General features: G+C 29.3%; 1 protein-coding gene across 1 annotated transcript; it reads right to left on the minus strand.

The window, feature by feature from the left end:
- Positions 1 to 470: 470 nt before the first annotated feature.
- Positions 471 to 2,475, minus strand: LOC107166211 (uncharacterized). Its single transcript, XM_015514785.2, has 3 exons — positions 2,240 to 2,475; positions 1,124 to 1,202; positions 471 to 915 (listed from the first exon to the last, which is right to left on the minus strand). The coding sequence occupies exons 1-3, from the start codon at positions 2,258 to 2,260 to the stop codon at positions 575 to 577; spliced, it is 441 nt and encodes a 146-aa protein (XP_015370271.1). The 5' UTR covers positions 2,261 to 2,475; the 3' UTR covers positions 471 to 574.
- Positions 2,476 to 19,141: the final 16,666 nt, after the last annotated feature.

Below are 19,141 nucleotides of genomic sequence, written 5' to 3' on the forward strand. Positions count from 1 at the left end.
TAGATATATTGGTCTTATCGAAAAAATAAAAACGCTGTGACACATTAAAATTTTTGTTTTTTTCATGCTGAAAATTTGGTTTCTTAGTTATTGTAGATTTCTCGGTTCTTTCCGTGTGAAATGATTTTTGTTCTTCTACGCACTTGTTAGACGGAGACAACACATGTGGGTATCACGTCCTCCTAAGAATTCAATATAACCCTTTAGGAGAAATGCAGGAAAATGTATTGAACATGTTTTAATATAATATGTATCTATATTCTATATAGTACCTGTAATTATAACTCGATGTTAAGAAATTATTTGAGGGGGATAGTATTTGTGAAGTGGTCAAGTGTATTGTGTATTTTTTTATTCAAATATATTAAACTATAATAGGCCATAGGCGCAATAATAAAATTAAATCTATTATTATATTTTATGTCCCATGTCCCAATCCGGACAAAGAAAAAGTATAACATCAAAATCAATTGATGATAAAAAATTACGTCTTTATTTAAAAAAATAGAATTAAAAGACTACGGTGTTTTTCCGCGGAAGGTTGAGAATCATTGTTATTAATTATTGTTATTGTTCAGTAGTAGTGTCCGGCTTTGTAAGCTGGGATGTAGGCCTTTTCGTATTTTCCTGGCCAGTATTGGCCGTCATCTTCGGGATAACTCGGATATCCGGCTTTGTAAGCTGCAGGGATGTAGGCCTTTTCGTATTTTCCTGGCCAGTATTGGCCGTCATCTTCGTGGTAGGTTGGGTATGCGTGGGCGGCATAAGCCGTCGCTGGGTAAGCTGTTTTCGGGTATGCCGCGAGTGCATGGTATGCTGCAGCTCCTCCTACTACTGGATAGTTGTACGGATAGTTGGTGTAGTCGGAGTATGCATATGAGAACGAACCAGGGGCTGAGGCAGAATAACCCAAAACTGTTGTAAAGAAAAAAAAATCAATGAACGTCTCTTAGTTGGATTTACATTTAGAATTTACATATAGGTTATTATATATAAATATTACATTTAGGAATCATTTTGAATCAGTTGAAATTTCAAATTCCATTTAGGTTAGGTTAGGAAACATACATAGGCAGCATAGGCTATGTGTTATCTTATTATAATTTATATTATTGGTACTCACGAGCTGCGATATAAGCATGTTTCTTTGCTCTTATATCTTCTTCGGCGACAACGGAGTAAACAGCCAAGGTGAAGAATATCTGTAAATAGTAACAATATTAGTAATACAAATTACAAGTTATTTATATTTAATGCCATGATGCCATGTGAGTAATATTATACAGTGCAGAGTTATAACCACGAATCATATTATATTAATATGTATTGATTATATTGTTTAATTTTTATGTTATTTCTAATAATTTTTTTTTGTGAAATTGAAAATGTGCAATCTGTACAAGCACAGAACAATATAGGTACAAGCATTGATTATAAATAGTATTTAAAATCAATGGTACAAGTGTACAATGCAATATGACACTACGACAGTAGAATTTAATCAATATATAACATATATATTATAACAGTTCACATCTAGAAAGTTTTTGTTGTCTATACAAGTTTTAAATGTGCATGAAAGTTATAACTTTCATATACATATAATATATGAATGCACACAAAATATTGATATTTTCTTATACATGGGTGGTAATATGAAGAAGCGAGTTCATTCAAGTCGTGTACCTATATTTTGAGAATTTCTTGACAGTTTTCGATATCTCGGCAACTATATAGTTATGTATTGTATTTTTAAATCGTATAATATATAAGCAGAACGATGTCGCGTAATAATATTTTATTAATATATTATAGCAAACACATTGGAAAGTTAATTTAAATTGTAATTGGTGCGTAGAGTAACGATTAAACATTTAAAGCTATGTTCGGACATCATTGAATGGCGGTATAATATATGCTCTCAAACAAGATAATATAATATAATAATTGTGTTTAAAGCTTAAAGGCCCCGACTCGTTGTGTTCACTGTTCTCAGGTGCTCAATACAAACGTTGACAATTATATTAGGTACGGAAAATTTTATTACATTTGTGATTTATATTATAAAAGTATACTACTATAATACTAATAGCTGATAATCTTTCGAAACATTATAAATTTGTGTATTTTTATAAATTTAAATTCATACGATTATAAAAATAATAATTTATCGGTCATATACAATATTTATGAGATGATGAAACCTGTGCTTCGATATTGTGTTTTTAAAGCCACTCACCAGATACTTGAAAGAAGCCATTTTGTACTTGGTTATTTCTTTTTGAGTCTACAACAAATCTGCAAACTTCAACTTGGTTGATGTGTATACTCCGATACTCGGCGTAGTGATGTTATGACGGGCATATCGTGGTCCTTATATATACAATCGGTGTGTATCTAACTGACATGGGGTGGGTCGTGAGTGTTCAGACGCCTAACCGACATACAGATATAGGGCGTTGTCCTGTTGTCCATCTGAAAATACAAAATATAGGTATATTATAATATTATACATACACCGAGTGGAGACTGGAGAATGCATACAACTTATTATAATGAATGGTGAGTCGAAGTGACAGCGACCTTGACTTTGAACATGTAGAATGAACAGTGCACTAATTCGCTCTTAAAATAAGCGAAATAATTTATTATAAGCAATAAAATAAAATAATTATAACGCTCAAAATAAGGCGTTGCCGGACATGACGTATACCTACTCAATGTGTGGATATTGCATAACATTATACAAAAGCTTGAGAAATTCAAAAAAATTATTTTCATTTTTTTGTGTTTTTAATAATTTTATTTTTAGTCGTCATTATAGTGATTGCTTTGATTATTATTGTGATAAAGTATTTGAAATGTTGTATTATGATGTCAAATAAGTATATAAAAAAACGCAAATATACGAGTACAATACATTAAAACAATATTGATAATACCTAGAAACAGAATACCTATAATAGATATTCTTGTCGTAGTTATACGTATATAAATTTCTACAAAAAAAGGCCTAATTCAAATTGCCAACATAGTTTATTTGGGGTACAGACGAGTTGCGGCCAGAATTTAATACCTATTATTATCTTTCCCCATTTGATGATGATAAATACGAGTATGATGATCCATCAATCATATAGTATACAATGTATAAGTTTATAGCACTATGGTTGACAATTGACATACAACTTAAATACCTAAATATTTATTGATTTTATTTATACATTACAAATATAAATTTTAAACAAGTCTCCTTTTTTATGGACAGATTACTCGGCGTCTACTATGCGCATTGCGCACTAGTAATAATAGTAGCGAGGCTTTTAATTCGAATTCAACGCTTTGGTCAACGGTGCTTATCTTAATATTTTTTTGTTCATCGATGTTTTGAAAAATTTACCAAAGGATTCAAGGATGCTTTGTGATGCCATGTGGTGTTCAAGGTTTTTTTCCTTGCAGCGTATTTTAAGACTTCTTTATTTCTTCGAATCTGTAGAGGAGGTTCGCCTACGATACAAAGAATACTGGGAACTGGACTAGTGCGGAAAGCTCCTGTGGAAAGTCTGATTCCTAAAATTATTTTAAATATTTTAAAAATTGCACTGTGTATCATGAACAATAATATAAGTAGACACGAAGTAGTGAAAAGTTTCCAGTCTTTATCTAACCTAACTAATTTTGTCAAAATTTAAATCTGAAATGCTCATAAAAAACTAAACCTACATATTATTATGTATTTTGGATATTTTTTAAGTTCGATAAGAATAAATCATCACGAATCTTGTTAAGCTTTTTGACCAAGGATACCAATTTTTGTAAAAAATAAAAACAAAAAAATAGAATTTTAAAATTATAAAAGCGGGTAATGTCGCCCCGCTGTACAGTAGGTTACAAGTAGGTTACTGTAAAGGTCCTTTACAGTAAAGGATGGAATTAAATTTGAATCCAATGATATTATATCATTGTATACCTACGAAAAACGATTCTGAGTGGAAACGGTTTATCTGTCTAGGATATATTATAGATTATTAAAAGAAAATTTTTTATGAATTTCTAGCTTAAAAATAATTTGCGAATTTTCGTGATTTTTACGTATATTGTAAAAATTCGAAATTGAATGCTTATAAAAAAAATTGTGACAATAGGTATATTTCTTTTATTTTTCTATAACTATTTTTGTAAAAATATGTTAGGAGCCTTGTATTAAATTTTCAAATAATCTTAGATTTAAAAAGAAAATTGTTTACGAATTGTTTCAATTTTTCGTGATTTTACATATTTTTTCAAAACTTAAACTTTATTTATATAAAAAAAAAATTGTGACTGAATTTGTTTTAGTTTTCAACTGCTATTGTAAAAATATGTTATACAATGGTATACAATTTTCAAGCTTTTCTACCCAACAAATACATTTTTATTGATATTTATAGCAAAAAAACTAATAATGATCAAACATTGCATTATACCTATAAATAGTTCAACTTAAGTCAACATTTTTTGAAAATTTTATGGTAGATAGAATATACTTATATAAACATTCGGTGATAATGTCATATCTATGGTAATTTGTTTTAAAGTTAAATCAAAAACCAAAATCGATTTTTTCGAAAATTGATTGTGCGTAAAATTTCCCGTTTTCCCTTAATTTTTAGTTTGTTTATCCCTATTTTTAGAAAAATATTTAAATCGAAAATCGAAGCACTTTTACTGTCCCAAAACGTGATGACAGACACCAAAAAAAAAAAATAAAAAAAAATACACACATCATGGTAAATTCAATACATTCCTCGCTCCGCTCAGAATTTAATATTAAAGCCTATAAATTGGTTAAAACTATTCTTTAGATTTATAAAATTTCATTGGGAAAAAAATAATAATTTAAGTTATAGTTGATTATTTAAAGTTTTTACGATTAAATAACTTTAAAAATTATAAACGACAAAAATGGTTTTAGGACAAATTTTTATTTTACATGTGAATATTATTATATTATCATTTTATTAAGATTTAAATTCCAAATACTCATATAATAGATTGTGGATTTACAGTGAATTTTTTATTTTTATTTCAGTTATCGAAACTTCTAGAATCTTTGTATAATATTTAAAAAATGTTTATAAATATTTATGGAAAAAAATATTTCAGTTTATAAATAATTAAAACACAATATCATAATATTTTGAAAATGTATAGTATGAAATTAATATGAATAGTAAATACGCCTAGTCATCAATTTACACCTGTAATGACTGAATATAGATATGTAGACACTTTTTTCGACTTACTCCCAAACCAAGTTTTACTTTTCCGAATTCAAGACGCCGTGGTTGAAAACATGGATAATATCTAGTGTATAATTAATAAATAACGTAGTTTAAATGTAGATACTATTGTACTAAGCTAATGTCTAATTACTATAATATAGTAATAAATTATGTTAACTCTTATTATATATTTATAAGACATTATACAAATACAATAATTCATTTTTAGTAGGTACCTATATCAAATTATATTTCATAGTTGATTTTCAAAACAACTCGAGGTTGAATCAATTCAAAACAACAAACAAATTAGTTCGGATATGCAAAAACTCATAAATAATTTGTTTAAAGAGATTTAATCAAAATGTCAGGATAATTATTATATACAATTTGATACTGTGGTATAAAAATAATGTACATAAATAATATGACAGCCGCGTACTTAATTCAATTTTTGTACCACAAAATATTATGTTTTAATTTTACTTTGATTACATCCGTATTGGGGCAATACATAAGTGCTTGGATTTTCGACTTCAGTACCTCGTTCGATTAGAAAGTGAATTTAGTTGGTACTTACTTTGAGTTTTACTAAAAGTAAAAAATTCCCAATATTTTTATAAACAAACTAAAATTTAGGAAAAAACGAGAATTTTTACGCACTATCAGTTTTTGACAAAATCTATTTTGGTTTTTGATGTAACTTTAAAACAAAATGACCATCAATATATGACATTTTCAACGAATGTTTTTATAAATATTTTCTATCCACCATACAATTTTCAAAAATTTTCGACTTAACTAAGTTGAACTATTTACAGTCATATACAATTTTCGATTTCTATTAGTTTTTATTTAAATTAATATCGATAAAAATTTATTTGTTGGGTGAAATGTAAAAAAGGCTCCTAACACATTGTTGCAATACCTAGCAGTTAAAAAATAAAATAAATTCATAGTCACAATTTTTTTTTTATAAGCATTCAAAGTTTAAATTTTGACTAAATACGTAAAAATCACGAAAATCACGAAAATTCTCAAATTATTTTAGGTTAGAAATTCATAAACAATTTTCTTTTTAAATCTAAGATTTGAAAAATTAATAAAAGATTCCTTACAAGTTTGTCAATCCTTATCACAAAAAAAATGTCCATCAGAAATACAAATTCAATTTTTATTATTATGAGCATTTGAAATTTAAATGTTTACAACATTGGATTTTCATTAGATTTCTCTTTTAGCGATTTTATTATTTTGGTGTAACTCTATAACAAATTTCGGATTTCGGATCGGGCATACACAAATTATTCACTGTCATTTAATGAGCAAAAACGATCCTCCAGTATGTCCAACATACAAGACACATAATGACTGAATGTTGTTCATACTCCGAGTCAAGACACTGGCCTCAAACCTTCAAGAACATTAATCGGAGTCATTCGGCCAAATCAGTTCATCTCTTACAGCTACTATCAATAGTTATCACTGAGGCAGAGCTACAAAATAAAATATGAACACTGTAAAATAATAATATAATATAGTAAAGTTGTCAATGTAAATACAACACAATGTAATTTAAATTTTGTTACCCAATGGCCTATGTTGCCGAGGGTATATTTCGTTTAAAAAAAAAAAAAAACGAATGACCGCAGATACTTGAAATTTTCACTGAATGTTTATAGAGGCATTTACTATATATGATTAAAATTTTCAAAATATTTTGATTTGTTTTTAGCTGTTTACTGGTATTTTAATTTTTGAACTTTTATAGTTTTTTTTTTCTATAAATATCGATAAAAATTTATTTGTTGGGTAGAAAAGCTTGAAAATTTAATACAAGGCTTCTAACATATTTTTACAATAGCAGTTAAAAAATAAAAGAAATATATAGTCACAATTTTCTTTTATAAGCATTCAATTTCGAATTTTGACAATAAACGTAAAAATTACGAAAATTCGCAAATTATTTTTAAGTTATAAATTCATAAAAAATGTTCTTTTTAAATCTAAGATTTGAAAGTTTTTAATTATCTATAATATATCCTAGACAGATGATAAACCGTCTCCGCTCAGAATCGTTTTTCGTATACAATGATATAATATCATTGGATTCAAATTTAATTACATTCATTACAGTAACTCACTTGTATATAACCTAGCTACTGTACAACAGAGCGACATCCATGACTTATCCGCTTTTATAATTCTTAAATTCTATTTTTTGTTTATAATTTTTACAAAAAATGGTATCCTTGGTCAAAAAGCTTTACAAGATTCATGATAAGTTATTCTTATCGAATTTAAAAAATACATTATATGTAGGTTTAGTTTTTTATAAGCATTTAAAGTTTGAATTTTGACAACATACGTAAAAATCATGAAAATTCGCAAATTATTTTATGCTAAAAATTCATAAATTTTTTTAATATAATTCAAGATTCCTATTTATAAGTTTGTCTACCTTTATCAAAAAAATTATGTCTACCAGAAAGTCAAATTAAATCTTTATGAGTGTTTGAAATTAAATTTTTTACAACATTGGATATCACTTAATTTCTCATTTAACGATTTTCTTACTTGATTATCTTATTATTTAACAATGATGACCGCAGATACTTGAAATTTTCTCTGAATGTTTATGTAAGCATTTGCTATACTTGGCAGATAAACCGTCTCCGCTCTGAATCGTTTTTCGTATACAATGATATAATATCATAGGATTCTGATTTAATTTCATCCATTACAGTAACTCTCTTGTAATCTACTGTACAGCAGAGTGACATCCACTTTCCCGCTTTTTTACATTTTTTTTTATATGTTATTCATTAACAAAAGAATTACAAACCATACGAAACGAAAATTAGGAATAGAAGAATTTCGTTTTCTTAATATTATTTTAATTTTTCGGGATTCATAGATTTATATTTATATTTTAACGAAATTTTATGTAAGTCACAATTAATAGGTACGGGGTCTATCTCTAGTCAGTCATTACGTATATACATGTATTTACCTACACATGACGTACATATCGTTTGTCGGACTGTTTAGCCTCTTCAGCTTTTGTCTGGTGACTGGTACATATAGGAAATAACATAAATAATAATCATAATAATGATAATTGTATGGGTCATGACATAACAGTAAAGATGTCATCACAACTATAATAATTTTGATGTCCAGAACAAATTTTTTGTCGTTAGTTATAATATCAGAGTGAATTGACTTGTTATCAACACTTTAAGACAAGGACACCATTATTCCATGTTTGTACGACGTCGTCTGATGTTATTAGCCGTTTATGACTTATTTTAAGCCCATGTACACTATTTCAATTTTAGAATGTCGATAGCTATAGATTAGAAATTGAAGTACCGTTAAAACTAATAAACGCCGACTTTCAAACACAGGTATTGTTCTTATCTTTGAGTTAGATAATAAGTCAAAATTCAATCAAATATCAAACGAAACAAGTAACAACACGTCAAAACTCGTTCTGCTGAACGTAAATTTGCTGTGTCGTACGTAACGCTTGTGAGATGGATGGAACAATTATACACGAGTGTGTAACGTCAAGTCATTTGCGTTTTTTTTTTAAAGTGGTTTAAAAGCAGACCAATTTCTTTAAGCATGGGGTTGAGGAAGGTCGTATGTTTAAAAGTTTAACGAATCAAAATTATTTAACTTTTTTCCGCTTTTACCTTTTGGAGTTTGGTATACACATTTATTTATATTATCAGTGCTCAAGTTGGAATAGAAATTGTGGACGGAGGCTGATTTTAATTCACTTCAAAACACCGGATACATTTTACAATAACTTGAGGGTAGACTCTGCGTCCCCCACACATATATTAAATTGTATATAATTAACACAACCACAATAATATTTAGACACTTATTTTATTGCTTAGTGTTTCTGTGTGACGTGCGTTGCCCATGTTCTACCCAAAATTGGTTCCGAGATAACGTCGAATAATAAAATTATGAAAACAAAATTATATTATTGTACTGTGTTATAGGTATTTTTCGTATCGTTATTGATTGTCATCGACAATAACTCAGTTTCCAAGCAAATAATATTATATAGTTAATAACTGAGTTATAAAAATAAAATAAAACGTTTGACAAGTTAATGATTATTATGTATGTATGTACTGTATCTACTGTCGTTGACGATAAGCGTTTCCTGGGAAAAATAACCATTATTTTACTATGAATAAATAAAAACGAAATCAAAATATTTTTTTATTTTTAAACGTAATACACAATCTGTATCGACTAGACACAATAAGCATATATGATGAGAGTAACAAAGATTGCATTGGAAATTTGATGAAAGAAGCCACCCATCGATGGCACTTTCTATGGATTTTTTTATTTTTATTTATTTTTTTAAGCTTATCTCTTAAGAGGTCCCGACACCACTTACGCTTCAGGCGTCTAGAGGGATTACCAGATATGGAAGGAGTAGATAAGTTTATTATGAGTTCGTTAGGGTGGTTAATTAGTTTGGAATAGAATCTTTTATAATATATTTTGACTTCGTCGTTAATTGTTTTGAGTTTGGTGTCAGTATGAAGGGTGTGATTAGATACGTAGGGTGGTGCGTTCATTATTTTTCGGAGAGCGATATTTTGAAATGTTTGAATTTTCAGTATGTTAGACTTTTTAGCGTTTCCCCAAAGTTAGAGTCCGTATGTCCAAATGGGTTTGAGGTTTGAGTTTGAGGGTACGGAGACGATGATTCAGTGCTAATCTTTTGATTTTTATGTGATGAGCCCAGGTTAACCTTTGGTCGAGAGTGAGCCCGAGATATTTAATTTTTGGAGAGTAAGGGATAGGAATACCGTATAGAAAAACTGTAGGACAGGAAGCATATTTGAGGGTGAAGGTAGTATGTACAGATTTGCTTTGGTTTACTTTGAATCGCCAGTTAGTAAACCATTTTTCCATGTAGTTACGGTGAGTTTGGAGATTATATGACGCTATGAGTGGATCATTGTCAATAGATATTATTGCTTTATCGTCAGCGTAGTCTGCTACGGATGTATTGAGGGTAGTTGGTTGGTCAGAAGTGAAGATATTGTACAGAATAGGAGACAAAATGCCCCCTCGTGGAACACCAGCATTGATAACTGCTACGTCAGATAACGCAGAACCGTAGCGTATTTGAAAATGCCGATCTGTTAGATAGAATTTAATAAGTAAGTAGTAGGTGGGAGGCATGAATTTCTTAAGTTTATACAAAAGCCCGTCATGCCAAACGCGGTCGAATGCTTGTGACTTGTGAGATGTCTAGAAACACGCAATTACAGAACAGTTTTTTTTTCCAGGGAATACGAAATGGAGTCTACGACTCAGTGTGCTTGATGAATAGTCGAGTGAGAAGCGCAAAACCCAAATTGGGTGTTTGGAAGAACATTTTTTTCAGTAATTATCGGGAGAATTCGTTTCAGAATTAACCGTTCCAGTATTTTGGCGAAAAAAGGGAGAAGGCTGATTGGACGGTGTGATGATGGTAGGTAAGTTGGTTTGTTTGGTTTTGGAAATAAGATTATAGTTGCGAATTTCCATAGTAGGGGAAAATATGAAAGTCCGAGTGAAGCATTAAATATGTGAGTGATGTAAACTATGGCTCTAGTTGGAAGGGATCTGGCTACTTCTGCAGTAATGTAATCGTAGCCTGGTGATTTTTTTAAAGCATATTTTTGTATAGCATATTTTACATCATTAGGTGTAAATGACTTGACAGGGAGAGACACTGGGATGGGGGTATTTAAGAACGTTTCAACTTGATTCATGTTTTCATCGTCTATGATATCGGTGTGTGGTTGAAAGGTATTAGCAAGATGATCCTTAAAAAGTTCAGCTTTTTCGAAATCCAAAGTAGCTAAGCTACCATCTGATTTTTTAATAGGGAGATTAGGAGATTTATAGCGAAGTATTTGTTTTGTTTCTCTAAATAGGCTACCGTAAAATCCAAACATACCATTCAAAAGTAGACATCCTCAGGGGAGACAGTGGCGTATTTAGGAATTTGTCATGGGGAGGGTCCAAACAATTTACATAATACAGATCCGTGGGGGGGCTTCCCCCCAATTACCTACTCTTTATTAAATAAATTTACCATATTTTATATTTTTATATAGAAATTTAATTTATTACAATGAATTAACATATATCCATTTTGATGTTAATTATTTATTTTTAAGCATATCAAACAACATTTATATTACAAAATCCAATTTTATAGGACTTAATGACATTTCATTAATTATTTCAACATCTAGATGTATGTCCCGATGAATAGAAATCATAGCTAGTCCATTTAGCCTCGTCTACATAATACTCGATATATTACTTTATCGGTGAATTATAACTCACTACACACGATATATACACCTAGCACCCAGAAACTCCTAGCAAATATTTGGTCACTATACACTGTGTGCTAAGTGTTATTAATTCTTCGCCGTTTTAGTATCTAAAAATATGGAAGAAAAAATAGACATACTAATTAAAGCTGTTAACGAAATAAAAACTACACAATCTAAACTTGTTTCATCGGTTAATTCGTTATCGGAAAAGTTTGGATCGCTTAATAAAAAAGTCAATGAACTATCAAGTCAAATTAATAGCTTGTCTTCCGATAATGCATCGTTAAAAGAAAGAGTTGATATCATTGAAACAAAAACAAAATCTTTGAACACAAATCCACCTATACCAAACATCAATGAACTAATATCAGAGATGATTGATCGTCAATCTCGATATAAAAATATATTATTATTTAATTTACCAGAGTTAAATCTCGATTCTAACTCAACGAATATGGATCTCATAACGGTAAAAGACATACTGAAATATTTAAATTTGGAATCTATACCCACCTCAATTTTTCGTCTTGGTAAACCACCTTCTACTTCTACTCCTATCAAACCAAGACCGTTAAAAATATGCTTCTCCGATCAAAAAACTGTGTTTGATATATTTTCAACTCAATATAAATTGAAATCAAACTCCTCGTGGAAAGATATTCGCTTCTCCTCAGATCAAACTAAAAAACAACAAGAACATATGTCTCAACTCCGTCAAGAACTACTAAACAGAAAATCAAATGGTGAACCTGAACTCACTATCAAATACATCAAAGGCACTCCAACAATTATTTCATCAAAAAACTAGCAAAACCTATTAAATAATTAAAAGATTACTTCGTTCATTGTGGATCTTAGATATGTTTTCAACCTTTTCAAGGTTGAAAAAGATCTTTAAAGTGTTGTGGTTGACACCGGTAATGTGCAAAACAATTTAATTAAAAAATGTATATTTGGAAAGTCAATCTTTGGGCAGCTCAAAAGTGCTTCTAATCCACTTTTGATGTTTACATCTTGACTTGTTATTTTTAATTTCCATATTTTAATTTCGGCATAAGCATTATCATGTTCAACTGGTGGTAAATAAAACTCAACCAAATTCTCAAATGATATTTTTTCTGCATCAGTAAATGTTAAACTAAATTAACATTTAAACCCTATAAAAATATACAAAACATAATATTTAGTACCAATTTTTATATTAACCTTGATAAATCAATATACCTATTACCTTCAAAAATGGATTTATGATTTAAAAATCTAGTTGCAAGTTGGTTGATAAAATTGTCAATAAATGTCATTTTTATTTAAATGTTGCTCATCATCTTCGGCATTGTGTAATCTTTTCAGATTTACACTCTCGACACTCTCAAAGTCTCAACACTCTCACTACTACCAATCGTACACGATGACACAGTAGTGGTAGTAGACACTGTCTTGGTGAAAAATGTTGTTATTTTACACATTTTAACGTAACACAAAATTAACATATAAAACTCAAAATAGAGTAAAAAGGGTCGTTTACTGTTCAGTACCAAAACCAATAACAAAAGTAATCATTAATTACGATCATATTGACTCATATATTATCATATTCTCAATTCTGTAAATAGATCAACCATCAATAACCTCGGCAGGTTTTTCTACAAAACAGAAGGGGTCAATTTTAACTTCCGTAGTTGTTCCCCCAAGTGACCTGGTAAACTGATAACAGCCGGAGATAATATACTCTTATCGATGTTCAACTGGCAAGTCACGACAAGACGACGTGTCAACCTTGCATAACAATTTATGATAACATCCCCGATTACGTAAAAAAATAACATTTTTGTTACAACTTATATTTGCACAGAATATAAAAATATATTGAACTTTAGATACGTATTTATGGAGCCAATGGGGGGGGGGGTGGTCCATGGGATCTGGACCCCCCCCCCCCCCGTAAATACGCCACTGAGGGGAGACGCGTTTCTAACGTTCTTCGCTGAATTAAATGAAGGGGAACGTTGAAATCTATAAAATACGAAAGCGTATATAATAGGTAATACTTACACGTTTATAATTATATTATATCAAAAAAAAAAAAAAACGCCTGGAAGGTTTGAAATATTTTTTGTCCTGTATTCAAGATATCGACGTATATTTTAACTTATAAATTTTTATGCGTCTGTGCGTTTGTAAATTGTATGCTAGGCAAATAAAACGCAGAAAACAAAAAGGTATACTGATGTAAACCCTTTCACTGCACCACAAATACCGTATAATATTCAGAAGAAGATAAAAATAGATCGATTGTATAATATAATGATACCTAAGCGATTATTATTATTTTGGATATTATAAACTTTTACGTATCCGCGATATTATTGTTATTTTACAAGGTATTTCGTTTTTTCGTTTAAATGATCATCGAAACAGTCCATACCGAACAAAGGCAATATAAAGACTGTTATAAAACGTCGAGTTTGGTCGTCTCCACCGCGTATACGGTGAATTTGGGATTCTACTTTTGCAGTAGTGGCTAAAGTCCCACATACTTTTTAAACATAATCTAATAGCCTGCGGGGACCTATCGAATATTGTATTCTACGATAAAATGTCGAATCAGCTCTTTTTGTTTTCGGTCTATATGGAAAATCTATACGTGGCAAAAAGTTTACTCATAATTTTGTTTGCACTATACGCGTATAAAATATATTATATATTATATAACCTACTGCACTAAAATCAAATTGTTTGACCGAAACCTGTTACTTACTTACTTTTTTTTAGGAAGACTTATGCTCCGTATGCATCGAATGCACGTTGCCTCCATGGAGAAAGTATATACCCTTAAAGATAATAATAATATACACTATGCAGTCTCTAAAAAGTCGCATATTATTCTGTCATACCATTTCACCGAATACTTTTCAGTCGGTTCCACGCGGATTTCGATTGGAATGTAAACATTTGTACTCTGTCCATGAGCGCCCCAGGGGGGGGGGGCAAGACGGGGCACTTGCCCCTCCTGGAAAAATGTTATTTCCACAGCAATTGGTAAAATTCTGCTATAATAATGCTTTTTAATGTTATAATTGTAATAATAATACCTACCTAAATGTAATGTTTTAATTCATAATTGTAATAATGGTGAAATATAATAATTTACTATGAATAAAATGTATAAAAAAATTTTCATTTACTTTTAAAATTAATTTTGTCCCCTCCCCTCATAGAAAGATATGTCAGGGGACTCCCATGACTCTGTCTAATATTTCTAAGCACAAACAATGTTGTAAATTATTGTTTTAATTACTATAGTTGTCATCATCATCATCACCGTCGTCGTCGTCACCATTGTCTGCTGTGGCCAACAGATGGCGCGTTAGTCCCGCCGCCGACGGTCCCCGGGGACTTCGGAGCAGATGGGCCGTCGAACGCGCGCGCCAGTGATGCGTGTTGCGTTTGACCAACCGGTCGCGGCGCACCGTTTCGTTTCCGTCGCCGAGTACGCCGTCACCGCCGGTTAAAGTTCCGGTTCCTGTTTTTTCGACGAGTTCGCGTTTTATTGTGCGTTTGTGCGATTTTTCTTACGGAAAATGGACGGACACCGATCGACACACGTAAGTCCTGATACTATATTATTTTGTCATTTTTTTCTTGTCGATTTTTTTCTCATCCACATACACACTTTGTCTTCCAGCATGAAGGTTCGCACTTCATTTGTTTTCTTTTGCTTTATGTGCAACGCTTGATTTTAGATACATTCTTCACCACGGAGAACAATGTAACTTTGCGTATAGTGCATTTTTCCATAAATACATAAATTACTATACTACTTAATATATGTGTAATATAAGTATATTACTTAAACGTGTTACACTATCACGGGTGACGAGCATTTATTTTTCCGATATCGTCTACCTGTAAAATGTTTGAGGTTTGAGCCATTCAAAAATAGATACTTTACCCCAATGAGCATCATACTTCAAATATTTTGTTCATTCATTAAATTTATACTTATAATAATATACGCCATGCTGGAATAATGTATTTAACATTACGTTTATAACTACGAAATTCGTTAAGGATTAAACGAGGTAAACTTTTTTTGAAAAATTGTATAAACCAGTAAATTAATTTTCATTACTGAAAAAATTTAAAACTTTGAATACCTGTATGCACATTGCACACACTCAAGTACTCAAATTATATGATTATTTGAGTATCCCGAAAGTTTAGCATTTACTTTGCTACCTTTTTGGACTTTAATTTTGTCGTAAAAATATATAAAACGAATGGTGTAAACAAACAGAAAAATAAACGGTAGCCATTTGAGTATGTGGGCATGAGATCGTAGACAATAATGACTTAGGATTTTATTTATCTATTTGTATATGAAATGTATAATATATATATAGGTATATCCTATGTATAGATGCGTCATGATCTACTGGTATTTATTGCTGGTTAGGTTATCGCGAGAGTTGTATTTTACATTGCACACAAACTTTTCTTTTCGTCGGTTTAACGGCACATTCGTGTCCAATAAAACTGAAACTATTCTTGAGGTATAGCATGCATTTACATTTTTTAATTTAGATTCAATGTTGTACACGTACTAAGAACGATGAGGGCGTTTTTTAAACATACATTTCTATAATTTCTGTTCTTAGAAATAAATAATATATATATATAAACTATAAAGTCATAAATATAAGCTAATAACCTACCTACTCTATACAAATAATGTATATTTCATTGTTTTCATTTATTATATAAACGTAAATATTCAAGGCAATTGTTTTAAAATAAACTTTTTATTTTGAAAACTTTTTGGAAATCTAAGACCCATTTAATTTTTATATTTAATTGCGCTAATATTTTTTTCCTTTATCGTTGGTAATCACTATAAACAACTTTTAACTGGTAGCTTAAACTTCATTATCTGAAGCAGAATATTTTTTAAGTGTAAATATTTTTACTTCGGATTATAAAATCACAATTAATGTAATTTATCTTCAATTTTAGATCACACATTATTTTTGCTTCAGATAATAAAATCACAATTGTAATTTATCTTCAATTTTAAATTAAACATTATCAAAATACCCGAAAAATAGTTTAGAATAGAATTAGCCTTGTCCAAAAAATCGGAAAAGTTGCTATTAAGACTTTTATTTGCTTTAAAAAAAAATTATTTAAAAAAATTATCTTCTTTAAGTACAATTTTGTATTTAGATTTTCAATCCAAAGAATTGTTTTGGTAAGGTTTGCAAATGGTTGAGCTGTTGAAATTATACTCTGAAAAAACTCGTCATAAAAAATTTGCACTTAATTATAAAACTAATAGTTTATTCGTTTCACAAAAGATCTATAGTGATTACTGATTACTAACTGTCCATTAACCGAAAGATACCCCAAAGACGAACGTAGAAATTAACATTATTTTTCGTCTATAAATTTTAAAATTTATTTGGTTTTTATTTAATTTAGCGAAGAATAAAAACCAACATATTTATATGGTTAAAATTTTAAGTAATTTATCTAGGTACAAAAATAAGATATATATAAAAAAAAAAACGCTTTTAATAAATATAAAAATAATTCAAACCTTCTACTGCAGACTTATAAACGCTCTCAGTCGAATTGACTTATTAAAAGTACAACGTGCCTTTAAAATTATTAAGCTTAAAGAGCTAATGCAATGTATTGTAGAATACGTGACATTATCTTTAAAAACTTATAATTTAATTAAAATTTGTAGGTGAAGTTAAAACCTTTGATAATAAATTTATGATTTAATTTTGGTTTTTAATATTTTGTATTGTATATAAAATCCTTCGAGATTGAGATGTTTTCCCTAGTGAATAATATATTAAATTGATAATATCAAATTTTGTTTTGGCTGTCTAATAAATATATTAAAAATGCTTATTTAAAATGAATGCATATAATGTAATAATATGTAATTACTGCAATATATTGTAGGTAGAAGTTTTCGGAATTTTAACGTGTGCACTTGACATAGATATTTTGTTGAGTTAACATTTGAACTTTGAAGTATACTATTATAATACTCTGCGGTATACGAATATTCAATAACATATTACATGTTCCGTAAAGTTGTTTTTAGTTATTTGTGGAAATAAACAAATAGATGCATTAAATGATTCATTACTTAAATTGTTTGACGTTTACCATGCCTTGTAATTATTTACTATAAATCTAGGAATTAGTTACTAACATATATAGCTTATACTAAAAGTAATTTAGTGAAATATAATAAATCATCACATTCTTAAAATTAAACTCTACTTGAAGTGAGATACTACTTTAAACTTATTATTTTTTAAATAAATATTTTATGACAAATTTGGAAACAATAGGTTAGGTAGTCTTGTGATAAAACATCAATAAAACGGGAAATGTTCTCAAAATCTAAGTATACTTATAATAATAAAAACACATGTACCCCCGATAATAATTATACACCCTTGTATAAGGTCGTGTGTTCATTGCTTTGGCTTTATAATGTATCTTTATTTTAAAGTACAGTATATATTATACTATAATAAATTATTATTTTAGATTTTGTGCGGAGCAATGAAACTTTTACAGCATTATTGGGTATTCATTCAGTTTCTAATGGAACGATTTTCCTATTTTGATGTAATTCAAAAACGAATTACTGTAAAAACTTGAAATTTACACTTAATGTTTATTTCATCATTTATTAAACTTGATACAATTTTCAAGGTATTTTGAATTTTTTCAGTTGTTTGATGACATTTTCAGATTTCAATTTTTAAGTTTTTTTTTTCTGTAAAGTCAATTAAAACTTTTACTACGAGGTTTAATAAATTTTATAAATACAAAGGCATAATTTTTTTTTTAAAGATCTAATTTGACAAAATTATTAAATTGAAAATTCACAAATTATTTGGCAATTAGAAATTTATAAAGAATTCAAATTTTAAAGTTAAGGATTGAAAATTTAAAACAAGCTTCCATATAAGTAGTAACCTAAATAGTATATGAACACTGAATACAGTGTTTTTACAGTTATTTTATGATAAAATTTGAACGGGATAATAAATCATCTAAATAACCAAGAATAACAATTTTAGTTATATTGTGTAATTCAAAAATATTATTCGTTGGTACTTATAACTTTTAATGTATATTATTATTTACAAATATGATAATAATATGCAAATTATATTAATTATAAGAATCCATTTTCATATATAATGATATTAACACCATTCGGTACAGTGAACCATTTGTAACCTGCTATACAACAGAGCGTCACCCCCTTACCCATTTTTTTTTTTTTTAAATGATGGTGCTTTTATCTGAGATTGGAATTGTAATAGCTAGAGTCTATCAGATTTACAATTAGTTTTAATGACGCAGTTAAATTAAATTATTTTATTAGCAACAAAATTAATACCTACCAATTTTCGTGACTATTTCGTTAAAAAAAAAAAAATACTAAAATTACCTATTTATTTG

The sequence above is a fragment of the Diuraphis noxia genome, unplaced genomic scaffold (genome assembly GCF_037042655.1).
Source record: "Diuraphis noxia isolate RWA-SAM2 unplaced genomic scaffold, SU_Dnox_SAM2 contig0003, whole genome shotgun sequence".
Taxonomy (NCBI): domain Eukaryota; kingdom Metazoa; phylum Arthropoda; class Insecta; order Hemiptera; family Aphididae; genus Diuraphis; species Diuraphis noxia.